Here is a 24259-nt window from a genome sequence, read left to right on the forward strand (position 1 = left end):
CTACAGAGACTGCTGAGTGTAAGGTCCTCACCGGGAGTTGTGTGGGTACTGACCGGGGTTGTGGGTTGAGGGGGCGGATGTGAGGATGAGTAATGGAGTGAGGCTGAGATGGGCAGTCAACTGCACTCAATGGAGTCCAACAAGACACGAGTGGCTGGCTGCACTGGGCTGTCTCCAGGGAGAGGAGGTGGAGAGAGTGGGCAGCTTTGTCTATCAAAAGGACTGCAAACTTGCCTTGGTAAGCGGACACCTTATATGGTAAAGTATGACCCCCCTCCCTCATAGGTGGGTAGGCTGCTTATCCGAGCTGCTCTCACATCATTACTGCAACTCAGGAACAACGAGATCCAGCTAACGAGGTCTGAGAAGGGGAAGCCCCTGCTCGTTAGAAATGGGACTATTGATAACAGTATGGGATTCAACATATCTCATCAGGTGTGTGTAGTGTCATTTCCTCCCTGTGTGTCATCATCCCTCATGTGCGTGGGTGTGTGTGTGTGTGTGTAGGGTGACTATGTGGTGCTGGCAGCCCAGAAGGGTAACTCAGGTAAGCAGGTTACCATGGATACCCGCACATGTACACAGTCTCCTCCTGCAGTGGGTGTGGATGTGATGCAACTATCTGTGCCTCGTGAGTGCCCCGCCCCCTCATAATGACCCCCACATTGCGCCCCCTGCCCTGCCCTAGGTGGTGCTAGTGTGAATGAGTTCTTCTCCACTATGAGCAGACAGTTCACCTCAACAGAGTGGGAGCAGATCAAGCAGCCCAACACCCAACACCTCGCTAACTTCTACAGGTTCTGGGTACGACACTGCTGTAGTTAGCATGTGTGTACATTGCACGTGGACTAGTGGAGTACAGAGAACTAGAATATGTTTTAGTTGTCTTATTCTGATCCACCAACACATTGTTGCAGTGTTTGAAGGAGAGCTTTATCAAGGCTGAAGGTTCTGGATTGTCCTACGGTTTACAGAATCTGGAGTTCCACACTGACCCTGCTCTTCCTTGGCCTCCCCCCTCACACATAGTAAGCTCACCTCCTCCCCCCTCACACATAGTAAGCTCACCTCCCCCCCCACACACACACACACACCACCTACACACACACTCCCAGGATGTGTATGAAAGCACTCGACTGTTTGTAAAGGGACAGCTGTGTGAGGAGTGGGGGTTTCAGGAATCACTGATTGATAGTCAGGTTAGAGCTATGTTACAACACTATACATTGTTGCTTCCTCTTTCACTTTCAGCATTGTGTGGCAGTGGCAGCAACCCCCACCAGGGGTCCCCCAGTGTCAACAACCCCCCCTACCAGTGGACCCCCCTTCACCAAGCTCTCTATATCCTCCCTGTTAGACTGCCTGGAGGGCATGCCAGCCACAGAAGAGCTGTGGGCTAGATTCATTATCAAAGACAACCATTAAAAATTTTTCACTAGCAAACGATTTCAGTGTCACAATGACAACATGCTGATAATTGGTGTGATCAAATGCTAAACTTCTGTCCTATGAGACAAGTCTACGTCTACATAGATCAGTTTGTTGGGCTGTATCTTGTCAATGGTTTCATACAAGTGTTGTCGTCTTTGTGGAAGGCGTGGTTGGAGCATATCATAGGTGTGGTCCACCTCATCCACACTGTCCCCTTGAGACAGACTCTTCTTCCCTATAGCTAGCAAGGGGTGATGAGAGAGGCCTTCAGTGGAGCGCTGGGTTATACAGTCTCTCTTGACTGCCATGAGAGGGGTGGGTCGTGGGGGTAGCACTGGAGGGGCTATAAAGAAAGAGACGGAGGTTATTGGCTGCATGCCACATAATATACAGCCACACAATATTAATTACTGGCCCTGCCTTAATTAGTATAGCCACAACATCACACACAATGTCTAGTCAGCACACACACACACACATACGTTTGTTGGGAGGGGGGTGGTCCACAATAATGAGGGCGTCTTCTGTACGAGGCGGGAGTGGTGGGGGCGTGTCTCCGTCATCCTCATCATCATAGTTACCACAGTCCTCTAGTTCGTCACATGACGGAGTTGTCGCTGGGTCATGAATAGCAAATGCTGGTTGGTTGTCATGGGAACCAGTGGGGGTTTGCGGGACAATGGTAGAGTACAAAGTTCGAGATGTGTCAGGAGCAGCTCTTCTCTTCAGAGCTGTGATTGGTCGGACCGTCGCTAAGAACTCATAAGGCACGTTCTTAATCACTTCTGCCACTTCTTTAATAGTGAGTCCAGTCACCGAGGTTCCATGAATATCCAGTATCTCATCACCTGAAACCATGAGCAATGTATAAGAGTAGGCAGCAATGGTGGCATCGTGCCACATGAGCAATGTATAAGAGTAGCCAGCAATGGTGGCATCGTGCCACATGAGCAATGTATAAGAGTAGCCAGCAATGGTGGCATCGTGCCACATGAGCAATGTATAAGAGTAGGCAGCAACGGTGGCATCGTGCCACATGAGCAATGTATAAGAGTAGCCAGCAATGGTGGCATCGTGCCACATGAGCAATGTATAAGAGTAGGCAGCAATGGTGGCATCGTGCCACATGAGCAATGTATATGAGTAGCCAGCAATGGTGGCATCGTGCCACATGAGCAATGTATAAGAGTAGCCAGCAATGGTGGCATCGTGCCACATGAGCAATGTATAAGAGTAGGCAGCAATGGTGGCATCGTGCCACATGAGCAATGTATAAGAGTAGCCAGCAATGGTGGCATCGTGCCACATGAGCAATGTATAAGAGTAGCCAGCAATGGTGGCATCGTGCCACATGAGCAATGTATAAGAGTAGCCAGCAATGGTGGCATCGTGCCACATGAGCAATGTATAAGAGTAGCCAGCAATGGTGGCATCGTGCCACATGAGCAATGTATAAGAGTAGCCAGCAATGGTGGCATCGTGCCACATGAGCAATGTATAAGAGTAGCCAGCAATGGTGGCATCGTGCCACATGAGCAATGTATAAGAGTAGCCAGCAATGGTGGCATCGTGCCACATGAGCAATGTATAAGAGTAGCCAGCAATGGTGGCATCGTGCCACATGAGCAATGTATAAGAGTAGCCAGCAATGGTGGCAGATCATGCACACAGTCACAAGGTACATAGTCCATATACAGCTAGCCATGGAATCCATCCACACCCTATTAGCAGGACAGGCTCTTCATATTAGCACTGTTTGGCATGCCAATATATGAAACAATCTCCTGAGTGCATTTGCTGCAGGCTGTCTATCTAGTTGTACACAACACAAGAGCTTTTGTTTCACTTCCCAGGCCCACACACCTGGTCTGAGTACTCCCGTGATGGCAATAGGCCCATCCTCTAGGATCCGGTTGACCAGAATATGCCCGGCAGCATTCTTGATGGTACATCCAATACCTTTGTCTGGGTCCTTTACCAACGTGATCCTCTTCAGACCTGGAGCCAGGGTTGAGATCAACCACATGTGTGTACACACTAATATACTAACAGGCCACACACAGTACCTGGTCTGAGTCTGCGTAGTGTCTTCCTGAATGGATCCTTCTTCTCAGCCTCCCCCTCTGACTCCAGTGCCCTCCTAATGGTCTCCACCCAACCTTGTCGGTCCTCATTGCTGGCAGCTTGTAATAGAACAGCTCTCTTCTTTGTATGGAGAGCAAACACAAACGATCTCTTTTTCTCAATACCGTCTGTGACGATGGTGACAATGTCAGACAGGAATATCCGACCCAAAGGTTGGAGGTCTTCTTGAAGCTGTCCATTGGTTAAGTCTTGCTCTCGCTTGAAGTAGACCAGAGACTGTTTGTTGAGAATGAAGAATCGTCTGCTCCAACTCTTAATGATTCCTCCTTTCTTCTGGAGGAAGCCTTCCTTCAAAGCTAGTGTACTGGACCAGCGTCGCCTGGCCATGGGAGAGCCTACAAACACATTGACACACTATAATAGTTATAGAATAGGACTACACTTAGCTAGCTGCCTACAATACAGATACGTACATGTTACTTTATAGATCTACTTACTTACCTGCTGCAGCCATGAGTCGGATATCTCTCAGTACTAGTGCTCAGCTTGTTCACTGTTAGCTAGTTGGATAGCTTCTTTCAGTTGTTGGCATTTCTTTAGGAAGTGAAAACAGAAACCCTTCACATTTTAATATGGAGTTCCATGTCTGTCCCTAGAGAATTTGGAGGCTAGAATGCGGAAATGCATAATCTGCAGTGTAATCAGGTGCTCTGCAAAGAGGCTATAAAACTGCAGTAGTTGTAGCTGAGGGAGCTATTGAGACTGCATCTCTCCCAGGCAGGTACCTAAGTGTGAGGAGTGCTCGTGTGTCTAGCTGTGTGTTGTGTGCGTGTCGTGCGTGTGCTTGTATTGACTGAACATGGAGAGCAACGTACCCATCTTGTTGCAGAAGGACAATACCTTCACTAAGCTGTTTGTTGGTGGTCTGCCCTACCACACAACCAATGCCACCCTCAAGGCCTTCTTCTCCCAGTATGGAGACATTGAGGAGGCAGTGGTCATACACAACAGAACCACTGGACTGTCCATGGGATATGGCTTTGTAAGTGCTGAGCAGCTTGTAGTTAGCTTGTAGCTTGTAGTAGCTGCTTTGATGTTTTGATTGTGGTGTGGTGTGGTGTGCAGGTCACTATGGCAGATAAGGAGGGCGCAGAGAGCGCTTGTGCAGTGCCTGAGCCTGTCATTGATGGCCGCAGAGCAAATGTCAATCTCGCTTACCTGGGAGCCAAACGCAGGAACAAGAGTCAGCCAAGTACGTGTGCATGTGTTAGACAGTTTCTGTTTCCCTTCCTCTTGGCAGCACCACTAGCCGTTATGTGAGGCTCTGTAATGAAGTTTTCACTATCCACTGTACACACTGGTGTTATCATTACACACTCTGTTTCCTTTCACTTGCATAATATGACAATGATGGTTGTGTTTGCTAGTCTTGTGCTATGCTATTCCCAAACCCAACCTGAAAGTACTCAACGTTTGTTGTTCTTTGCAGGCAGTCCACTGACTATTGGTGTCCTGGGTTCCCCCGAACAGAACAACCTCCAGTTCCCAGCCCAGTAAGTGAGGCCGGGGGAGGGGAACACACTTTTGGTTGCAAATCAATGACCCAAAACTTATCACTTTTATATAAGTAGTTGATCTCCCCCCACTTGCATGCATGCATGCTGGTATGACTAGGGATTACCGTCCCATCTGATCTCTGCAGGTCTCCACCTCCAATGATGATACCTCCCAATGGATTCTTCCTACCACCGATAGCCCCTCCTGGATTTGGCTATGATGCTCCGTTCAGCCCACCCCCTTTCATTCATCCATTCTTCTACCAGTGCCTCTACAACCCGGCCCTCTATCCCAATGGGAACACCTCCCCACCCTCGTACCAACAGCCTCAGTGCCACAACTTCCCTCCATCACCAGGACAGCCACCGCTAGTACCAGCTGCTGTCTACAGTACGGCTGCAAACTGACTCTTAATCTAGCACACAATTAAAATGTAATTTTTTTATGCAGGTACGTATATTGTCACGTTTCAGTCTTTTATGTAAATCACTTCAATAATAAACGCAGATTTTTACTGTCTTTATCAATAGTATTGTTGAAAGTTATTTATTGAAAATAGAAAACGTTCTCTTTAATTCTCCAATGGTAAACTAACTCATAAATTTCCAAACACAATTGACTAAACAAGAGCTATAACACAAAACACTACTATAGAATTGAATCTCATAAGCAAACTACTTCTAATGCAGTCTCATGTATGCTACATTTATCAGAGTCACTGCTCTCAAGCTCCTCACACATCGGAACACTCGGTCACAAAGGTCTTCCCATTCCATTTACTCTTAAACTGTTCCGCCAGAGCAAACTCAGACTGTGTGTGGTGTGTGTGTGTATGTGGGGGGGGGGGGTGAGGGGTGTGTGTGTGTGGGAGTGTGGGAGTGTACTGTACATGACTGTGTGTACTGGCTAGCATAAGCATACTAGCATAATTATATCAAGACATCACGTGATACATGGGTTCAAATTAATATTGAGTCCATATACAACAGGGTGAGGGTTACATCTCACTCACATAGTCATCACTTCCTTTAGGGATGCATATATTCATCTCAGAGGACTTGGCAGAGAAGATGTCACAATCAAGGCAGTCCTTGTTGAGGAAGACCTGACAACCATCAGTCTTGTCAATAGACACAGTTCGACACTTTCCTAGAATCTGTGTGTGTGTGTGGTGTGTGCGTGTGGTGTGTGGTTGAACACAATGAGTCCTAATGTGGTGACAGGGGAACACAACACATGACCAGAGCATTGTGTGTGGGTATAATGGCCGTGAGTGATTAAACCATAACTAGAGTGGCCGGTTCCCTAAGGAGATGGTCTATATGGCTGGCCTCACAATACTACATACACACAATGCACTGCAGGGACAATGGTAATACCTGCACTTGCACACTGGAGCTGTTGATCACCTCACAGCTAGATATGACATCATCGAAACACAGAGCAACCCTCTTGCAGTTATCTGTACAGTTACACACAAATAATCTGCAGTTATATTATATGATCTAAAATGCTTAGAAACTGTTTAGAAAGTTTCCATGTGATTTAGAAGCCCTCACCCACTGGGTTTCTAAGAAACTTCCTTTCTCTATTATATTCAGCGTTAAATGAAGCGTCTTTGAACGGCCATAGCTTTAGTTTAGTTGGTCTAATCACATTAATTTTATGATTTTCTAAAAGCTAAGAAAGAGGCCTTTCAGGTGATGTATTAAAAATCAAAAGTCTATTTTGGGCCAATTTTTGACAAAATACCATGGAACCCATGGTATTTTTCAAAAAATTCATGGTTTGTTCCAAATTTGAGATTTGAGCATACCATCTGAAAGAGCTCTTTCTAAGCTTTCAGAAAATCATTAAATCATTGAAATTGGACTACTACAACTCTAGCTACAAAATCTACTCTAGCACTCAAAACACAACTACACAGACTGTACCCACCTAGGATGATGGAGTTGACCTTGCCAGTGACCTTGATGGTGGTCTTGGTACAGCGGAACACGTACACACTCTGCTTGGCATTGGTCTCAGAGATGGTGAGACTGGGATTGTTGTCCTGGTACTCAACCACCCACTTCTTGTTCTGGAGCTGACACACTGGAGGCTTCTTGACAGTGGTGGCCATGGCTTTAGGAGCAGAGGAGGTGGTCTTCTTGATCTCTCCCTCCTTGACAACCGAGGAGACCCTCAGAGCTGGGTTCTTGTGTGTCATCTGATCCTTGCTCACCTTCTTAAGACCTGGGGGGGGGGGGGGGGAGGATTGACATGATGGCTGTCATTAAGAAAGCTCTAGGCTGAACAATGTTACATCCAAATACTGCATGCTCCGCCCACTCACTCTATGCTAACACCTAATAGCTAGAGGCAGAGGAGGTACGACACGGTCACATGACCAGCCAAAATGATTATGAATCTCATTAACTTGTGCATGAATATCATTCAAGACTGTGTACTTTGATAGTGGATTTGGTTTGGCGTGTGTCTTTCACTTGACGTTTCTAAGATCAGGATGGTTCATTGCTGGGCTTATACTGATGTGAAATAGCTTTTCAACCAGTTTCAACGACCACTTAGATTTTGAGATATTATTGTTTTTAGTGTAATTCTGTTTTAGAGTGTTTAATAAGTATTCTGTGCTTGCATTCAGGATAGGATCACTGCCAACATCTGAGCCTTGGTTGTTACAACAAATCTAATCTCTACTTGTAAAACTCTAGCTACTAGCCAGCAACAAATTCACTGAGTTTTATGCTCTCAACTTGTTTCTTTATGGCGCTTACTTGCCACCAGTTGAATGTCGTCATTGGAATGCATTTTAACGACTTCTTTGTCTTTCTTGCCTTCAATCAAGAAATAGCAGCCACGTGAGCTTAACCGCGTGTCGTACCTCCTCTGAGCTAGAGGTTTGTACCTTTGGTGACGTCAGCGCCCTTGTTGAGACTGGCAAAGAGATTGGCCTTGGCTGCTGCATCACCAGAGGGCTTGGGTGCGTCAGTGGGGGGTAACACAGCAGGGGGTGGTGGAGGAGGTGGGCCAGCACTAGCAGGAGGGGGAGGGGCACCACCAGCACACACACTGCCCTGTATGGACAACACATGCTGAGTAATTATCATAACATCAGCTTCATTGTGAAACACAACAATCAAACCTCAAGCTAATAAAGGCACTCCAGCCCAACAGCTGTACTGTAGTACCTGCTTGTTCCAGACTAGTCCAGTAGTGTGGTTGTCCTTGACGTATGTTTGCAGCTCAGCAAAAGATCCTGTGAAGGCCCTCACCCATTCAACACGTTTCCTGTTAGGAGGTGATATTCACACACACACACACACACACACACACACACACACACACACACTTACTCATCCTTTCCCTTGAATTCCTTGATGACCCTGTTGCCATAGAAGAGAGCCTGATCTCCCATCTCCTTGACATATGGAGCTGGTTTGGGGGACACACTCACCCACCCAACACATCCAATACCCTCCTTGACTGTCATCAACTGGTTGAACACTTTACTTGAACGTCTCTTCTCAGCGTATGTCACAACTTCTTGTACTTTATCAGCCAGAGGTTTCATGAGGGTAGAGAGCACATCCTACAAGAGTGGAGTGAGTGGGTGACGAACACTAACCCTGCCACTCATTGCTACTAACCTTGGCTGGTTGCTTGTGCTGGGAGGCCAAGACTAGAATACCACGGACAAGTTGATACGCTTCCTCCACAAGCTTGGACTAGGGGGTATGGGGTATATAATCATTAGAGGGCATCCATTAATCAAGGGAGACTAACCTGTTCGGCAACTTCTCCTTCAAATGACTTTGATAGCTCAAAGAAAGTTTTGATCTTTCCGTTGAGTACCTGGCAACACAAAAATACATTCTGTAACACAGCTCTGTAGTCATTGCCAAAACATGGCCTTATAAGGTAACATCATTAATGGCTGCAAATCAACGTACCACATCAAAAGCTTCCACTGATTCAGAAGTACCTGTATTACAGTGAGTGATATAACCATCAGTGTGTGTGTGTGTGGAGTGTTGGGGGGGGGGGCACTTACCTGCAGCTGGTGGTGTGGTCCCTCCTCCTCCTGAGGCAGCCACACTCTCCAGGCGTGTGGTCACTGTCTCTAGTCGACTCACCAAGGAAGCAAGGTCACCCGACATACTGTGGTGGGATACAGCATACAGTGAATACAGAGTGTGTGGTGTGTGGTACAGTGTGTGGTGTGTGTGGTGTGTGATGTGTGTGGTGTGTGGAGTGGGTTAGCTACATCCCAGAATGTCAGTGCATCATAAAGTAATGGCATGCAGAGAGAGAGACTCACTTGATAATAGAGTGGATTTCAGAAGAAGACACAACAGCTTTAGAACTAGAACGTAACGTAAGTATAGTACTCAGATCTTGTTACGTCATACGTCAGTGCAGGAACAAGTGGGACGAGGGTCGGTGTTGGCCACGCCCCCTCTACCCAGGAGGGGGCGTGGCTCACTCCAGCGTGGTGCTGACTAGACACAGTAGAGCTATAGTAAGGCATAGATGTAGAGGAAGGTACGTACAGAGGATGAGATGACACAACCAAGCTATGAGAGTATATCTTAAGGAGGTGGTGTTGTGAGTCTATTAGATACTGCTGGTGTGTGATGGCTGCTGCTACTGGGGCTAGTGAAGGCAGTGTATATGACAAGCTCACTACCTCACAACTCAAGCACCTTATAGCTGGGGGAGTGGCAGGGGGCGTGTCCCGTACCTCTGTCTCCCCTTTGGAGAGAATGAAGATCCTCTATCAGGTACCCACACACACGTCACGTATAGTCCTCCTCACTCACTCGGTGGTGTCCCTTAGATCCAGGTGGAGAGTGTACAAGAGCAGCGGAGGTTCAATGGACTAGCCTCAGCACTGGCAAGGATAGGACGTGAGGAAGGGATGGTTGGTTACTTCAAGGGCAATGGGACCAACGTGGTGCGTATTGTACCTTATGCTGCTGTACAGTTTGCTGCCTACGAGGAGTTTAAGAAAGTGAGTATATTAATAGTCCTTGTACTGTGCTGTGTGGTACCTGATGGCTTGTGTGTAGACTGCCACTCTTAACTAGTGGTGGGACTTTAATGATCTCATCTAAACGTAGACAATCTTCCTCATCCTTCCTTTGCTAACATTTCCTGTACAGTTGTTGGGTGTTCCTGAGGACCCGCGTAAGCAGAGGCCACTCAAGCGTCTGTGTGCTGGTGCCCTAGCTGGCCTCACTTCAGTCACAGCCACTTATCCACTGGACCTCATCAGAACAAGACTCAGTGCTCAGATAGAGAGCCACCAACACAGGAAATACAAGTAAGTGTATGACTCCCTGTGTAACTGTATACCTGACCCCCACTCTGTGCAGGAGTATTCGTCATGCCTTCCAGACAATTCTAAAAGAGGAGGGTGGTTTCTGGAGCTTGTATCGTGGCATCTTCCCTACTCTCACTGGGATAGCACCTTATGTGGGTCTCAACTTTGCCTGTTATGAAACCCTCAAAGGTATGAAACACTTCACTCAACTATTCATATCCACAGTTTCTCTTGGTATCAATATAGCTGCTTAACTAGGCTGCCCCCTCCTCTTCAGGTTATGTGCTATCATACTTGTTGGATGAGACTGATCATCGTGACCAAGTCGTGTTGGATGATGAGTTGCCAGTCCAGTGGAAGCTCATGTGTGGAGGGCTCTCTGGGGCCATAGCTCAGTCAGGTAATCACCCACCACCCTTATAGCTCATGTGTGGAGGGCTCTCTGGGGCCATAGCTCAGTCAGGTAATCACCCACCCCCCTTATAGCTCACATCTCCTGGCTGTACACACACTACTATGATTACCTCTCTTCTCCCCCTCTATATATGTAGTGACCTACCCACTGGATGTTTTGAGACGCCGCATGCAAATGAGTGGGTTTGACTCGCAACGTTATCCCTATAAAAACTCTTTCCATGCTATCAGCACAATGTACAAGACGGAGGGGATGAGAGGATTCTACAAAGGCATGCTCCCTAACCTGCTCAAAGTGGCCCCTCTGGTGGCCATCACCTTTGCCACGTATGAGTTCACTAAAGCAAGACTGTTTGGTGTTCCATTGAACTGGAGATAACATTTCATTCAATTTACTTTATAACAATAATTATTATTATGAATCATGTTTCACGTTTGTACAATAATTTATTTACGTAACAATTGACTACTGTAAAGACAAGTGTTCAAGCATGTCAGGTTCATTCTCTGTTCTTCACTGCCGGCTGGGGAAGCCATTGTTGTAGCCTTGCTGTTCCTGGGATCGACCACTGTAACTGCATGAGGGGGGGGTTAGTACGAGGAGGTCATGTGATATGTGCTGCTCACCCCTGCTGCTGACCATAACCATACAGCGCTTGTTGAGGCTGTTGAGACTGTGAGTAGTTGTTGTATCCCTGAGCCTGAGGGACAGCAGAGGCATACGCTCCAGTAGAGTCAGTACGAGAAGGGTTGTAGCTGCCTGTGCTAGCATAGGCCCCTCCATTGTAGCTGGATGCAGGGTTGGAGCCCTGAGGTGTAGGGTAGTAGCCAGCAGCACCGCCAGCAGAGCCCCCTCCATAATTGTAGCCACTCCATTGAGCCTGGTAGGCTGCTGGGTAGCCAGCTGCTCCAGCTATGAGGATAGGCTAACAGTTATACAACAAGACTGTGGGTCCACTCACAGCCATAGCCATAGGCTCCAGCCTGTTGTTGCTGCTGTTGTTGAGGGGTCATCTGAGAATAGCCACCAGGGCTAGGGTAGCCCCCACCGTACATCCGACTAGCTCCATAACCTGCACACACACACACACACATACACACAACCACACACAACAGCTAGCATATTGCCTACCTTGAGGGTAACCGCTCTTGCCCCCCATTGGTTTGCTGCTATTCTCCGCCTTCTTGACCTCCACCTGGGAGCAAGTGGTGTATAGCACACTGAGCATAATCACTGGAACTTACCCTCTTGCCATTGATTTCAACATATCGCTCAAGCATCGCCCTGTCTGCGTCTTGTTGTCTCTCAAAGGTCAAGAACCCAAATCCTATATATGAAAACCGTAAATTTGTGTGGTTGACATCTGTTGCTCACCCCTACACTTTCCACTCTCTTTATCGTACTTTAGTTCAACTCCCTCCACCTGCAGAGATTAGTTCCCTACCACACTGTCACACACATACTGAGAGGACTTACAGGAATAGGACCAAACACTGAGAACACTCTCCTTATATCGTCTGCAGATGTATTCTCTGGGATACCACCTAAAAACAATTTGACTTTGGGAGCCTGTCCACTCTTGATGGCCTTCTTGGGGTCCACCTATCATGACATACAATGAAAGGTACACACACACACACACACACACACACACACACACACACACACACACACATGCCTTCTTCCCATCAATGAAGTGACCCTCTTCAGTAGATCCTGGACCACCCTTGGTCTTATACTGGAGGGCAACATCCGCAATGGCTGGATTACTGAACGTCACAAACCCAAAGCCCCTGCACACACAGTTACCATAGTTACTGTCCATAGTTACTGTACAGCACTCACCTGTGCTTGTTTTCACTGTTGTACATTACAGTACAGTCAGCGATCTCCCCAAACTGAATAAAATATTCCCTCAGATTTTCTATGTGGGGGCAACAGTGTGTGTGTGTGTGTGTGTGTGTGTGTGTGTGTGTGTGTGTAGCTCTTACCTTTGGTTGTCTCCCAACTGAGACCACCTACAAATAGTTTCCTGCAGAGACAGACATGATGAGTGTGTGTGTGTGTGTGTGTGTAGACTTACCCTGGTTCATACTCTGTTCCTTCATTAGCCATGACAATGCTTGAGACAGACACGGATCACACTCCTATTAAACAATCTAAATGATAGTACTTAGCCTACAACTTACAATAGATAACTTAGCTAGCTAGCTAGAAAAATATCTATACACATAAACTAGGTAAGGTAAGCTGTATGTATGAAGATGGGCGTGGCCTCTTCTATTTTATAGTGGTACTAAGTGTTGGGCGTGGCTAACAATGTGTTGAGTAGGGTAACAACTTTCATTTCAACCACTGTACAGCGATATTTTATTTGTTATTAGAAAAGACAAGTGTTCAAGCATGTCAGGTTCATTCTCTGTTCTTCACTGCCGGCTGGGGAAGCCATTGTTGTAGCCTTGCTGTTCCTGGGATCGACCACTGTAACTGCATGGGGGGGGGGGGTTAGTACGAGGAGGTCATGTGATGTGTGCTGCTCACCCCTGCTGCTGACCATAACCATACAGCGCTTGTTGAGGCTGTTGAGACTGTGAGTAGTTGTATCCCTGAGCCTGAGGGACAGCAGAGGCATACGCTCCAGTAGAGTCAGTACGAGAAGAGTTGTAGCCGCCTGTGCTAGCATAGGCCCCTCCATTGTAGCTGGATGCAGGGTTGGAGCCCTGAGGTGTAGGGTAGTAGCCAGCACCGCCAGCAGAGCCCCCTCCATAATTGTAGTCACTCCATTGAGCCTGGTAGGCTGCTGGGTAGCCAGCTCCAGCTATGAGGATAGGCGAACAGTTATACAACAAGACTGTGGGTCCACTCACAGCCATAGCCATAGGCTCCAGCCTGTTGTTGCTGCTGTTGTTGAGGGGTCATCTGAGAATAGCCACCAGGGTTAGGGTAGCCCCCACCGTACATCCGACTAGCTCCATAACCTGCACACACACATAACCACACACAACAGCTAGTATATTGCCTACCTTGAGGGTAGCTCTTGCCCCCCTTCGCTTTCTGATCCTCTGCCTTCTTGACCTCAACCTGCAAGCCAAAGTAGTGCCAGTTATTACGCAGCCTTGGCTAAACAGAAACAATGAAACTTACTTGTTTTGGACCTAGATAAACAAAATGTTCCTTGACAGCCGCCTGTGCTGCACTCTCAGTCTCAAAGGTCACGAACCCAAACCCTGTGTGGACAGTGTTAAAGGTCTGTGTAGTGAGTGGCTGGTACTAACCTCGTGACCTCTGGGTATTGGGGTCCATCTTGATCTCGACAGCATCAGCACTACCCTGTACAACAGAAAAGCAATTTTAAAAGCATGCCTGTTGGCATTAAGCCCCCCCCCCCACACAATGGCTCACACCGATGGGTCCCCTAGCCCCCTCCCACACCCCTATACAATGGCTCACACCGATGGGTCCCCTAGCCCCCCCCCCACACCCCTTTACAATGGCTCACACTGATGGGTCCAAACTTGGAGAGTTCAGCTTGAATATCCTCAACTGTGGCATCACTGGGCAGGCCACCGAGGAACACTTTGAGGGGCTTGGACATAGTCTCTGCACGTTGTGGCTCTGCTGTTGACTGCCCACTCTTGGTGGCCTTCTTGGGGTCCACCTAGACACACGCAGGGGCTTAGGGTAACACACACACACACACACACTGTAATGCAAGGTACCGGTTTGTTGTCAATCATATGAGGGCCCGGGTGTTGGAGGGCAGCGTCAGCATGATCAGGGTTCGTAAAAGTTACAAACCCAAAACCCCTGCACACACACACACACAATAAACACATTATTAGACACCTTAATCGTCTTACCTTGGTTTTAGAGTCACCCTATCCATCATGATGGTACTATCAGAAATCTCCCCAAATTGAAGAAAGTACTGCTTCAGATTTTCTATGTGAGGGCAACAACAGTGTGTGTGTGTGTGTGTGTGTGTGTGGTGTGTGTAGCTCTTACCTTTGGTTGTCTCCCAACTGAGACCACCCACAAACAGTTTCCTGCAGAGACAGACATGATGAGTGTGTGTGTGTGTGTGTGTGTGTGTGTGTGTGTAGACTTACCCTGGTTCATACTCTGTTCCTTCATTAGCCATGACAATGCTTGAGACAGACACGGATAACAAACACACACGAATCACACTCCTATTAAATGAGAGAATACCACTACTGTAGCTTAGCTTAGCCTACGAGTAACTACTCTTAGTTAGCGCTACTAGTACTACAGTGTAAGTACTTAATAGTGAAGAAAGACAACGTGTTGAGCTCACGTGATTTTATTAAGAAAAAGAAGTGCACAAAGTTCAAGCATAATGTGATATTATACGTACACAGAAAATTCAACAGTTAGTTTGGATAGGTCAAGTTGAGTGATGCATTCCATGGCTCTGGTAATAGTTTGATTGTTGTGGTTGCTGGTGCTGCTGGGCTCCATACGATGCTTGGGGGTACCTGCACAGGAATACAATATCAGTCAGTCAACGCACCCACACCACACACCATGCTTACCCATGCTGCATGCCTTGTCCAGTCGCCCCCGCACCATAGCTGTAAGATTGAGGATAGGTTTGTCCATAGCTAGCAGCAGCAGTCTCTCCACGAGAGCCACCTCCATAGCCTGGGTAGTTGTCATAATTCCCATGTGATCCAGTGTTAGTGCTTGGCTGACTGTTGTAGCTGTTGGTGGAGCTTTGTTGTTGTGGATAGCCGTAACTGGACCCATAGTAAGGATTGTAGGGTGCTGCCGCTGCTGTCTGAGAGGTGTCATAATGACTGTAGCCTCCTCCAGGAGGATGATATTGATACCCTGTATACACTACATGTATGAGGGAGACACGAACACAATGCTCCCACCTCCACCCATGCCACCAGCTCGGTTGTACTTGGTAGGTCTCGGCTCAGCTTTCTTGATCTCAACCTGCAGCAACAACAATGAGCATAAGATAAGAAAAGGGAGCTCACATCTTTGCCTCTCAATTTAAAGAACTGCTTGTTACACACAGCGCGAGCAGAGTCTTCTGTTGGGAAGGTTGCAAATGCAAACCCTGTGAATATGAGAGCAATGTAACAAGAGGGCGTGAAGTGGGTGGAGTCACCTTTATGCTTGAGACTGGCAGTGTCTAGTTTAATCTCCACGTCTTTGACGATCACCTACACATACCAACACTGTACATACAACAAGAGGTCGTGAACTCATGACACTCACTGATTCTGGGTAAGCCAACTGTTCCAATGCACTCTTGACCTCTTCCTTGAGTTCATCAATGGCAGCCTGATAAAGAGCAGGGTCTATGAACTCTTTACCAAGCGGTGGAATGCCACCAATAAACACTTTATTAGGATTCTCCTTGTTTTCAGAGATAGTAGGTACCATGGATTCTGATTTGGCCAACGCTAACTTTGGTTCAATCTGACAATTGCAAGAATAATAGAAATTGAACACATAACAATATTTAAGTACATACTTTTTTCCCGTCCAAATAATGCATTTCTGTTTGTTCCAGTACCATCTTAGCACACGCTGGATCCGTGAATGTGACAAATCCAAACCCTCTACAACAAAACACAGTTCATAATATACACACAGAGCGGTTATGATTATTGTTATAGTTATGTCTCCTGGTTTAGGAATACGAGACAAACTAGTGAATGGCTTGTCAAGTGAAGACGAACACAGGATACTATTCTAGGCCCCTCTTGACTCTGACTAGGGGGGGAGGGAGCACACTGTCAGAAACACGTCAAGGCCATACCTAATATTCACACACGAGTACTGATAGGGCTACTTCTATACACACGAGTGGCTACCTGGGCTTTTGGGACATCTTGTCTTTCTTGACAGAAACTTCCTTCACCTCACCATACGAACTAAAGTATTCCTTCAATTTTACTGCAAAATGAGTTTGTGTGTGAGATTGATAGAATACAAGTGAGATAAGGTTACCTTCATCAGTCTCCCAACTCAGTCCACCAACAAACAACTTCCTGCAAGAGTGCAGTATATACGACTATACAGCATGGCATGTGTACACGCTCACCCTTCGTCCACTGCATCCCCAGACATCGACATAGTTAACAAGAATTACTCGACGTACAGGTAAACTTACAAACGAGTAGTACTACCTAAAGCAAGCTACGATTACAATGGATCCTTTACAACAGGCAACACACACACACACACACGAAACTTTCCAAGGCCACGCGTGTCACGTGACCTGTGATCTTTGTACGCATGCGCAATGATCTTAAGAAAATCAAACAATTATTAGCATAATTATTATTATTGTGTTATTTTCCTCTTCTCCTCTCAGTGAATGCGGGGGCGGATGGTTTGGTCGTCTGGTGACCGAAAGGAACATTCATGACCTTGAGTAGTGAGCCATGACTCAGACCAGAGTCAACTGTGGCTGCCTCTGTTTCCTGCACACAGTACATACACGGGTCGTAATAAACTGATACACCCACACAATGATTGCATACAACCGTCCATTACTCCCATGTACATGTACACACCTGCTGTGAGTGTGTGAATGTGTGGTATGCAGCGGTCCTCTCCTCTGGACTGACTTGCACACCATCTAGTGAGAGGAGGGACGGGAGCAGGTACACCAACACACCACGATGTTGGAGACGACGGGAGACAGGATTGCTCACTAGGGACAACTCAACCAGACGGTGGAGGGGAGACAGTATTTCAAGCTGGTTGAAGTCCTGGGCAGATATATAATAATTAATACAGAGGAAAAGGTATCATAATACTAATAATAGCACAAACAATAATTCTAATAATTACGGGCTCTCAACATTGCTACATAAACTGGCTATTAAGCTATTTATTTTGTTAGTAAAGGTTATGGCTAACCTGTATTTTGTTCATTCCTAGATAGAGTCTCTGCAGGTTGACCAGTGGGGTCATGTGGGAGAGGTCTTTAAGTCTGTTCTCTTCAATATGCAACTCCCTCAGAGCAGACAGAGACACAAATGACCTAGCCTGTAACACCTGTATTGTAATAATGCTATCAAGCCTGAGGGACATATGAGTAGCTAGGCTAATGGCGTATACTGTACCTTCACTTTGTTTCTGTCGAGAACAAGCTCTGTTAACTGATGGAGACCATCTAGTCCATCCACTGTGCTTATCTCATTACCTGCAGGGCATGACACATGTACTCACTGTATTAGAATGAGAGAGGGGTACCTTGAAGGAAGAGAGCTCTCAGTGATGGTATCTTGCCTAGTTGTAGGGCAGACAGATTACGGATACCATTATAGGCTAGATGCAACACTTGTAGACTAGTCAACACTGTCTCATTGACTAGAGGGGCCTCACGAGATGATACTAGAGCCTCCACACGATTGTGGTTCAAGCATAATACCTACAGTGTACAATACAGTGCACAGTGTAGCAATATACAGATACTGTACTTTACCTTGAGGCAATGGAGGTGTATCAGACCACTGAAGGATGTCAGAGAGTTGTGCTCCAGGTTCAAACTGTGGACTGGACTAATTAAAGGAGCCAGCATATATGATACACTAGCTCACCTAGCCAGATTGTTGAAGACAGAGACAGGAGAGAGATCAACTATCTTGACCCCAGCGTGAGTCACATCCAACTGTCGCAGAGCACTTAGTTCAGTGTCGTGATGACGTTCGAATATCAGGTCCTGACACAGACGTCCACCCATCCTCTCCCTAGCAGCCACCACCTCACTCCCCTCCTACACACCCACACACACCCACACACACACCCACACACACACACACACACGCACACACAGTAATAGCACACTCTAAAGTTTATTTGCGTTGAGTTCGACCCCAGAAGTTATGTGGTCAATTATGGCTTCATTTATACTGTGGTGGACAAGTATGCCTGGGACTTCTACATGAAAAATGCTAACTTTTAGCTGATTGGAGCTTACCAGCTCTACAGTATATAGATAGAAGCGCTTTTTAACAAGGAATCCAATGGTATATGAAATTTCAAAGTTATGACAACTTTATGAAAGTCAAACTCAACACAAATAGACTTTCAAAATCACACACAGAGTACATCCACACATGCACACTATTGACGACCCGCCCACTCACACACAGAGTACATGCACACATGCACACTATTGACGACCCGCCCACTCACACACAGAGTACATGCACACATGCACACTATTGACGACCCGCCCACTCACAATGGCTGTTCCATCGAGGGCCTTAAGAGAGGAGCAGTGGTAGATGATAAAGTGCCTGTACTCTGACCTTAGGGTAACAGGGTTCGCCGAGAGGTCACAGATTGCCAATGAGGTGAGGGCTTTGAGTGGGAACAGCTGGCGTGTGGTTGCCATGGTATTACCCGAAGCATACAACTCCACCAGAGACACACAATACTGGGGGGGAGGTTAGCAGGTAAAAATACATGCAACCATTTCACCTCACTTTCTTATTAGAGACAATACATGTATATAATTATAGCGGGTCATTTTCGTGGGGTTTGAACTTCAACGTGCACTAGGCTCTGCACACTAAAGTCTACACATTGCAGGTAGCATTATTTTGAGCCTAAGTATATATACATTTTGAGAGAGGTGAACAACATGACCTACTAGGTCCTAGCATACCTTTAGTGGCCCCAGAGTGGAGAGCTTGTTGTAGGAGACATTGAGGTACGCTAGTTGAGGAAACAAAGGAGGAAGAGAGGAGAGGAGATTGTCAGCAAGTGAGAGGTGTGTGAGATGTGTGAGTGTGTGTAGTGAGGGGAGATCGTGGAGATGGTTGCCGTCCAGTATCAGCTCCTCTAGCCCACTACACCCCATCACAACCTGCACAGTGAGTGAGTGTGTGGGTGTGTGTGGGTGGAGGGGGTGGGCACACCTCTATTGATGTACTTGTGAGGCTATTATTGGCCAGAGAACACCAGCGGAGGTTGGGTAGACCCTCTAGTGTGTGGAGGTGTTGTAGACCCAGACCATCCAGACACAGACTAGTCACCTGAGACAACAGTCACTACACACACACACACACACACACACACACTCTCTAGTTGCTCTTACTGTGTGTGTCCAGTTGTCCTGGTGGCAGGCTCTGTGCCGAGTGTCTGTGTGGAGAACCTGTGAGAGTGGGTGGAGTGTGAGGGTGTGAGGAGTGTGGGTATGGGTGTGGGCGTGGCTCATAAGTGTGGAGAGTGAGAGGTGTGAGTTGACAACTTGTTTCAATGCCCCTCTAGCCTCCTCCTCACTAACTGTACTACCATTAAAGACTCCAAGTGTCTTAAGATGGCCTAGGAGCTGGACACGATCACAAGGGACCTGTGTGGATGGATAGTTAGAGGTATTCACACACTGGCAGTATGATCATCACCTTGTCCCAAGGGTTGTATCTGATATCCAGGCTCTGTAGAGAGGGTGTGTGTTTGCGCAGTACAGTCATGACTTGCTGTCCACTGGCTAACAGGTTGCCCCTCACATCCAACCTATTCAGTTTAGGCACTCCCTACAAACACACAGTGGGTCATGGTGTACTGGGTAATGGTGGGTGGCTTACTTTGAGGCCATCCAGAGAGGAGAGGCTATTGAAACTGATGTCCAACTCCTCTAGGCATGGCTGTACAAGTAAAGAGGATGAATCACACACACACACACTATAGAGTTGTGTGGGTTCTATGACAATATAAACTTCAGATGTACACAAGCTCCTGTAGCTATTTACACATGGCCAGGGTTGAGATAGTACTGTGGATTGAGTGCACTTGCAACAGAGAATTGCCAAACAGATAAACCACAATTACATGTAGCGTAGTGTAATATTTCGACCATTCTGATTCTGAAGAATTCTAGCACATACAAGTGCATATATAATAGGAATACGAGTAAATGCTATTTAAAGTACCATATTCCTGAGATCTTCTGCTGTCCCTATTTCGTTACATGAGAGAACAAGTTTCACAAGACACGGCAAACTAGAGGCTAGTCGAAACCTTGTTAGGTGGTTGTCGTGGAAACACAGCTCCTGCAAGCAATCTGATTGGCTATAGTAATACACTGAGTGCTCTCACCTTCACGGAGGTTAGTGTGTCTGCCCCAGCACTGGCTAATAGAGTAGACTCATCCAGCATGGCCAGACGAGGGTGTGTGGGACCCCCTGGGATCACCACTGGGGGTCCCTCTGATGCAACCACAGCTGGGGTCTTGTAGCGTACACTCAGTATGTACTCTGGTAGCAAGAGGTCAGAGTCCGCTAGAAACCACTCCTTCTGTCCACCCTCCCCCAGACGACACACAGTGTTGACATCATCACCCAAACACAGCCTGTACATATACCACCATAAGAATAGCTATGGCTAACACCAGGAGTCCTGTAACAGACACAACGTACACTTTGTTGGTTTTGACTTGAGAGCTGAGTCCCACAAACACTTTGCAGAGCAGCAGCTCTCCGTCTGGTGACCCTTGACCCTTAGCCAGGTCTGCTATCCTCAGAGCATCGGCCAGATTGACTGAGTTAGTGACGTGAGCAGAAGAACTCTTGTCTCCACACAAGTCCAGACATGTCATACCTATACAGGAGAGGGTGAATGATGGAGGGGCAGAGCACACGCAGAACCTGGTTGCCAAACAATGAAGAGATAGTCCAGTAGAGACTTCCAAGAGCTAAGTGATGAGAAGACTTCCTTCTCCAGCTCCAGTTTCAGCTTGTCATTGAATCGTGTGTATTGGAATCTATTCTCCACCTTGATTACGCCAGTCACCTCCACACCACTCACACCCTGCACAGAGTACACTCACACCCACTCAAACACGCCCACACATATGTACCTGTGTCACAGTGAGCCGTGATTGGACAATCTCCTCACATGAAGTGACCCAGGGGTCAGTGGGTCCACCAGCCAGGAACTTGACATTGCCTCCACTCTCTAACTCCGTGCTCCATCGCTGGCACAGCTGCTGGGACCGCCCCCACACTCTCTCACACTGCACACAACACACCCTCTCTAGACTGTGGTGTGGGCGGGGGAGCCATGTGAGGTGTGTATCTAGTGCCTCCATGGTGTGGGTGGGCTTACCGTGTGAGGTGTGTATCTAGTGCCTCCATAGTGGCGGTGAGAGAGGAGAGGTGCTCGGGGTCAACAGGGGTTGACTAATAGGACGAGTGTTAGTATTATACACGCATGGAAAATATATCCTCACAGTCTTTATCTGTCTTTGGACCTCTCTGATATTGGAGTACATGTCATTCTTTGCTGCCTCGGTCTGCTCTCGTATCCTCCTCTCCTTTTCCCGTGCCTCCATTTGAATGTGGTGGGTTTTCATACGATAGAATCTCTTCTTACGTTGAACCACGCCCTCCACCAGTAGGTGGAGCTCCTCTGAGGCCACACCCACTCCATCCAGCCAGTGTAGTGTGGGTAGATGATAGAGAACATGTGTGGAGTAGTTACAGAGTGTGGCCACGGGGTTAGGTGTGTAGAGTGGGTCACACAGGGACAGTGTGCTGAGATGGGGGAGACTAGACAAGTGGACTAGGTCAGACAGACAACACAAAAGGTTGCCAGAGAGATTCAACTCTATCAACCCTGTCAGATGATCCAGAGATGTTCCAATGAAAGGGATCTTATTGTGAGCAAGGTTCAACTCCTGTAGACCACACTGACTGTCAAGGCCCTGTGGAATCACATGCTATCATTATAGAGAGGCCTGTCATTATAGAGAGGCCTATCATTATAGAGAGGCCTGTCATTATAGAGAGGCCTGTCATTATAGAGAGGCCTATCATTATAGAGAGGCCTATCATTATAGAGAGGCCTGTCATTATAGAGAGGCCTGTCATTATAGAGAGGCCTGTCATTATAGAGAGGCCTGTCATTATAGAGAGGCCTGTCATTATAGAGAGGCCTATCATTATAGAGAGGCCTGTCATTATAGAGAGGCCTATCAACTATAAATTGGCACAATCAACTTATAATAGCCACGCTTGTTTTTCAAAAAATAGAACATTTGATTTCAGCACACTATATTATTTATTTATTGTAGCAGCTATTAAATTTAATAGCTGCTACAATAAATAATTATTGTGTTGGGAGCTAAATGCAACTTTTAGTTTTTAAATTGGAAGCTCCCAACACAAGTTATGGCCAATCAATGACATAGTTTACAAAAATAGGCCCATTTCAGAAAAAGCAGTATTATTACTACAGAGTGAGGGTAACCTGTATGGTTGGTATAGAGTGAGGGTCACCTGTATGGTTGGTATGAGGTTCCCATTGAGCCAGAGAGTGCGTAGCTTAGTGAGAGTGTCCAAACCACCTATCTTTGTAATCCGGTTAGTGTACAGATAAAGGCTGGTGAGGTTAGTGCAAGCAGAGAGGCCCTCTATACACTGCATGGTTAACAGTAGTGCACTTGCAACAGAGAATTGCAAAACCACAATAATATTTTATTACGTGTAAAAAATTAGCCTAACACCCTAAACCTGTATCTGTATAAGGCTTATAAAGATATCTGGGAGTGGCTTAGTGGTTAGGGTGGTGTCTCCGTAGATCATATGATAGATAAGGTGTGGGTTCGATTCCCTCTTGGGGGACTTTTCTTCATTTCTTTACAAATCAATAATTAATTTCCCTAACTTTTGAATACATCATACTCCTGTCAAGTACATTCGTTTCACAGAAACCGGGCGACGCCCCAACTTTCCCTTTTTGGTAGATTACTTTTTTTCTTCTCAGATATGTGCTAGAATTATTCATTTTGTAGAATCAGAAGTGACCGAAATAACTATGCTAAATATAATTTCCCCTTTCAGTTTTGGCCCTGATTAATGATAATATTATTGCGGTTTTGCTGTTGCAAGTGCACTACAATCCACTGTACTGGGCAGACATGTACAACACACGCACACACCTCTAGTTGTCCCTCACATATCCACAGCTGGGTGAGGCCTACACAAGAGTCAAGGCCAGAGATATGAGTGAACTTCTGGTTGACTATCCTTAGCTCAGTGAGTGCAGGGAAGTAGACTAGTCCACCTTGAGGGATACACGGAGTACCAAAGAAGAACGATTCTAGTTTAGTGACTTTGTGTCCACTGCCTCTCTCCAGGTGGTCATAGCTCACACCATTGATAGCACACTACACACAACACAGAGTCATACACACTAGCACAGGGGAGGGTGCTTGTGTGGGGATCTAGTGTGTGCTCTACTACAGGTCAAGATGTGTATTGGTGAGGGGAAATTGAAACCTATATCTAGTGTTCATACAGCACCCTCACCAGCTCTCTGAGGACAGTGCTGTGTTGCTCCTCTTGATCTTCAGCCATCGCCTCCTTGTGTCTAGTCAACACCTCTCTATGGTAACCAGTACACATTCATCTTATAATAGTGTTGACCCTTTACCTAACGATAAGGTA

At 46.8% G+C, this 24259-nt stretch overlaps 8 protein-coding genes across 11 annotated transcripts; 3 read left to right on the forward strand and 5 right to left on the reverse strand.

Annotated features, from left to right (window-relative positions):
* The first annotated feature begins 59 nt into the window (after positions 1-59).
* Positions 60-1502, forward strand: LOC135330832 (L-aminoadipate-semialdehyde dehydrogenase-phosphopantetheinyl transferase-like). Of its 3 annotated transcripts, XM_064525775.1 has the most exons (8): positions 60-238; positions 286-435; positions 508-547; positions 599-631; positions 689-804; positions 918-1058; positions 1116-1199; positions 1252-1502. In XM_064525775.1, exons 1-8 carry the CDS (start codon positions 86-88, stop codon positions 1423-1425), a joined length of 891 nt encoding a protein of 296 aa, XP_064381845.1. In that variant the 5' UTR covers positions 60-85; the 3' UTR covers positions 1426-1502. The 3 variants fall into 3 exon arrangements, with proteins under 3 accessions (XP_064381845.1, XP_064381843.1, XP_064381844.1); XM_064525773.1 differs by having other exon boundaries at positions 508-631; XM_064525774.1 differs by having other exon boundaries at positions 508-631; positions 918-1028.
* On the reverse strand, positions 1414-4189 carry LOC135330826 (PDZ domain-containing protein 2-like). Its single transcript, XM_064525766.1, has 5 exons — positions 4018-4189; positions 3498-3911; positions 3295-3429; positions 1914-2279; positions 1414-1774 (listed from the first exon to the last, which is right to left on the reverse strand). The coding sequence occupies exons 1-5, from the start codon at positions 4028-4030 to the stop codon at positions 1494-1496; spliced, it is 1209 nt and encodes a 402-aa protein (XP_064381836.1). The 5' UTR covers positions 4031-4189; the 3' UTR covers positions 1414-1493.
* A 65-nt stretch (positions 4190-4254) lies between these two features.
* Positions 4255-5648, forward strand: LOC135330848 (RNA-binding protein 38-like). The gene is made up of 4 exons (XM_064525790.1): positions 4255-4558; positions 4642-4768; positions 5006-5069; positions 5219-5648. Exons 1-4 carry the CDS (start codon positions 4376-4378, stop codon positions 5478-5480), a joined length of 636 nt encoding a protein of 211 aa, XP_064381860.1. The 5' UTR covers positions 4255-4375; the 3' UTR covers positions 5481-5648.
* On the reverse strand, positions 5604-9535 carry LOC135330822 (adenylyl cyclase-associated protein 1-like). The gene is made up of 12 exons (XM_064525763.1): positions 9395-9535; positions 9128-9234; positions 9027-9058; positions 8860-8928; positions 8724-8801; positions 8430-8665; positions 8265-8364; positions 7982-8150; positions 7012-7308; positions 6453-6535; positions 6086-6229; positions 5604-5884 (listed from the first exon to the last, which is right to left on the reverse strand). The coding sequence occupies exons 2-12, from the start codon at positions 9231-9233 to the stop codon at positions 5807-5809; spliced, it is 1392 nt and encodes a 463-aa protein (XP_064381833.1). The 5' UTR covers position 9234; positions 9395-9535; the 3' UTR covers positions 5604-5806.
* A 21-nt stretch (positions 9536-9556) lies between these two features.
* On the forward strand, positions 9557-11279 carry LOC135330830 (uncharacterized). The gene is made up of 6 exons (XM_064525771.1): positions 9557-9857; positions 9914-10087; positions 10239-10399; positions 10452-10588; positions 10677-10799; positions 10951-11279. The coding sequence occupies exons 1-6, from the start codon at positions 9711-9713 to the stop codon at positions 11190-11192; spliced, it is 984 nt and encodes a 327-aa protein (XP_064381841.1). The 5' UTR covers positions 9557-9710; the 3' UTR covers positions 11193-11279.
* LOC135332321 (heterogeneous nuclear ribonucleoprotein 27C-like) lies at positions 11205-15068 on the reverse strand. Its single transcript, XM_064527711.1, has 21 exons — positions 14924-15068; positions 14820-14860; positions 14675-14756; positions 14534-14621; positions 14314-14472; positions 14090-14144; positions 13959-14041; positions 13838-13895; positions 13682-13792; positions 13356-13632; positions 12898-12954; positions 12806-12846; positions 12660-12738; positions 12493-12607; positions 12291-12416; positions 12189-12237; positions 12059-12141; positions 11946-12009; positions 11776-11886; positions 11441-11726; positions 11205-11388 (listed from the first exon to the last, which is right to left on the reverse strand). The coding sequence occupies exons 1-21, from the start codon at positions 14953-14955 to the stop codon at positions 11328-11330; spliced, it is 2058 nt and encodes a 685-aa protein (XP_064383781.1). The 5' UTR covers positions 14956-15068; the 3' UTR covers positions 11205-11327.
* A 51-nt stretch (positions 15069-15119) lies between these two features.
* LOC135330829 (uncharacterized) lies at positions 15120-17076 on the reverse strand. The gene is made up of 10 exons (XM_064525770.1): positions 16897-17076; positions 16803-16843; positions 16667-16748; positions 16324-16411; positions 16065-16268; positions 15955-16009; positions 15821-15903; positions 15713-15776; positions 15368-15665; positions 15120-15310 (listed from the first exon to the last, which is right to left on the reverse strand). Exons 1-10 carry the CDS (start codon positions 16926-16928, stop codon positions 15220-15222), a joined length of 1038 nt encoding a protein of 345 aa, XP_064381840.1. The 5' UTR covers positions 16929-17076; the 3' UTR covers positions 15120-15219.
* Positions 17077-17107: 31 nt separating this feature from the next.
* LOC135330809 (leucine-rich repeat-containing protein 9-like) lies at positions 17108-24257 on the reverse strand. Of its 2 annotated transcripts, XM_064525746.1 has the most exons (23): positions 24122-24257; positions 23752-23979; positions 23090-23230; positions 22042-22515; positions 21918-21991; positions 21670-21850; positions 21458-21620; positions 21230-21410; positions 20910-21162; positions 20744-20863; positions 20399-20458; positions 20216-20347; positions 19909-20163; positions 19730-19846; positions 19477-19677; positions 19051-19245; positions 18404-18579; positions 18289-18352; positions 18057-18234; positions 17927-18006; positions 17721-17858; positions 17372-17569; positions 17108-17278 (listed from the first exon to the last, which is right to left on the reverse strand). In XM_064525746.1, the coding sequence occupies exons 1-23, from the start codon at positions 24215-24217 to the stop codon at positions 17147-17149; spliced, it is 3837 nt and encodes a 1278-aa protein (XP_064381816.1). In that variant the 5' UTR covers positions 24218-24257; the 3' UTR covers positions 17108-17146. The 2 variants fall into 2 exon arrangements, with proteins under 2 accessions (XP_064381816.1, XP_064381817.1); XM_064525747.1 differs by lacking the exon at positions 23090-23230.
* Between the last annotated feature and the right edge of the window lie 2 nt (positions 24258-24259).

The sequence above is a fragment of the Halichondria panicea genome, chromosome 2, assembly GCF_963675165.1.
Source record: "Halichondria panicea chromosome 2, odHalPani1.1, whole genome shotgun sequence".
NCBI classification, from domain to species: domain Eukaryota; kingdom Metazoa; phylum Porifera; class Demospongiae; order Suberitida; family Halichondriidae; genus Halichondria; species Halichondria panicea.

What these genes read in the sequence shown, in the direction of transcription:
- LOC135330809 (XM_064525746.1), bottom strand. Translation starts at nt 24,217, where the DNA reads ATGTGTACTGGTTACCATAGAGAGGTGTTGACTAGACACAAGGAGGCG. An exon ending in CCTCTCTGGATGGCCTCAAA is followed by an intron (nt 20,348 to 20,398) that starts GTAAGCCACCCA and finishes GTGTGTTTGTAG; the next exon opens with GGAGTGCCTAAACTGAATAG. An exon ending in TACACCTCCATTGCCTCAAG is followed by an intron (nt 18,235 to 18,288) that starts GTAAAGTACAGT and finishes TGTACACTGTAG; the next exon opens with GTATTATGCTTGAACCACAA.
- LOC135330830 (XM_064525771.1), top strand. Translation starts at nt 9,711, where the DNA reads ATGGCTGCTGCTACTGGGGCTAGTGAAGGCAGTGTATATGACAAGCTC. An exon ending in CTGTTATGAAACCCTCAAAG is followed by an intron (nt 10,589 to 10,676) that starts GTATGAAACACT and finishes CCTCCTCTTCAG; the next exon opens with GTTATGTGCTATCATACTTG. An exon ending in TGGGGCCATAGCTCAGTCAG is followed by an intron (nt 10,800 to 10,950) that starts GTAATCACCCAC and finishes CTATATATGTAG; the next exon opens with TGACCTACCCACTGGATGTT.
- LOC135330826 (XM_064525766.1), bottom strand. An exon ending in CACGGGAGTACTCAGACCAG is followed by an intron (nt 2,280 to 3,294) that starts GTGTGTGGGCCT and finishes TCATGGTTTCAG; the next exon opens with GTGATGAGATACTGGATATT. An exon ending in CCACCCCCCTCCCAACAAAC is followed by an intron (nt 1,775 to 1,913) that starts GTATGTGTGTGT and finishes CTTTCTTTATAG; the next exon opens with CCCCTCCAGTGCTACCCCCA.
- LOC135330822 (XM_064525763.1), bottom strand. Translation starts at nt 9,233, where the DNA reads ATGTCGGGTGACCTTGCTTCCTTGGTGAGTCGACTAGAGACAGTGACC. An exon ending in AAGGAGAAGTTGCCGAACAG is followed by an intron (nt 8,802 to 8,859) that starts GTTAGTCTCCCT and finishes CATACCCCCTAG; the next exon opens with TCCAAGCTTGTGGAGGAAGC. An exon ending in GAATTCAAGGGAAAGGATGA is followed by an intron (nt 8,365 to 8,429) that starts GTAAGTGTGTGT and finishes ACCTCCTAACAG; the next exon opens with GAAACGTGTTGAATGGGTGA.
- LOC135332321 (XM_064527711.1), bottom strand. Translation starts at nt 14,955, where the DNA reads ATGGCTAATGAAGGAACAGAGTATGAACCAGG. An exon ending in AGAGAGTGGAAAGTGTAGGG is followed by an intron (nt 12,142 to 12,188) that starts GTGAGCAACAGA and finishes TTTCATATATAG; the next exon opens with GATTTGGGTTCTTGACCTTT. An exon ending in TGGAGCCTATGGCTATGGCT is followed by an intron (nt 11,727 to 11,775) that starts GTGAGTGGACCC and finishes CTATCCTCATAG; the next exon opens with CTGGAGCAGCTGGCTACCCA.
- LOC135330848 (XM_064525790.1), top strand. Translation starts at nt 4,376, where the DNA reads ATGGAGAGCAACGTACCCATCTTGTTGCAGAAGGACAATACCTTCACT. An exon ending in TGTCCATGGGATATGGCTTT is followed by an intron (nt 4,559 to 4,641) that starts GTAAGTGCTGAG and finishes TGTGGTGTGCAG; the next exon opens with GTCACTATGGCAGATAAGGA. An exon ending in CAGGAACAAGAGTCAGCCAA is followed by an intron (nt 4,769 to 5,005) that starts GTACGTGTGCAT and finishes TGTTCTTTGCAG; the next exon opens with GCAGTCCACTGACTATTGGT.
- LOC135330829 (XM_064525770.1), bottom strand. Translation starts at nt 16,928, where the DNA reads ATGTCGATGTCTGGGGATGCAGTGGACGAAGG. An exon ending in GGGGATGCAGTGGACGAAGG is followed by an intron (nt 16,844 to 16,896) that starts GTGAGCGTGTAC and finishes GCACTCTTGCAG; the next exon opens with GAAGTTGTTTGTTGGTGGAC. An exon ending in ATTATTTGGACGGGAAAAAA is followed by an intron (nt 16,269 to 16,323) that starts GTATGTACTTAA and finishes TGCAATTGTCAG; the next exon opens with ATTGAACCAAAGTTAGCGTT.
- LOC135330832 (XM_064525773.1), top strand. Translation starts at nt 86, where the DNA reads ATGAGTAATGGAGTGAGGCTGAGATGGGCAGTCAACTGCACTCAATGG. An exon ending in GATTCAACATATCTCATCAG is followed by an intron (nt 436 to 507) that starts GTGTGTGTAGTG and finishes GTGTGTGTGTAG; the next exon opens with GGTGACTATGTGGTGCTGGC. An exon ending in GATGCAACTATCTGTGCCTC is followed by an intron (nt 632 to 688) that starts GTGAGTGCCCCG and finishes GCCCTGCCCTAG; the next exon opens with GTGGTGCTAGTGTGAATGAG.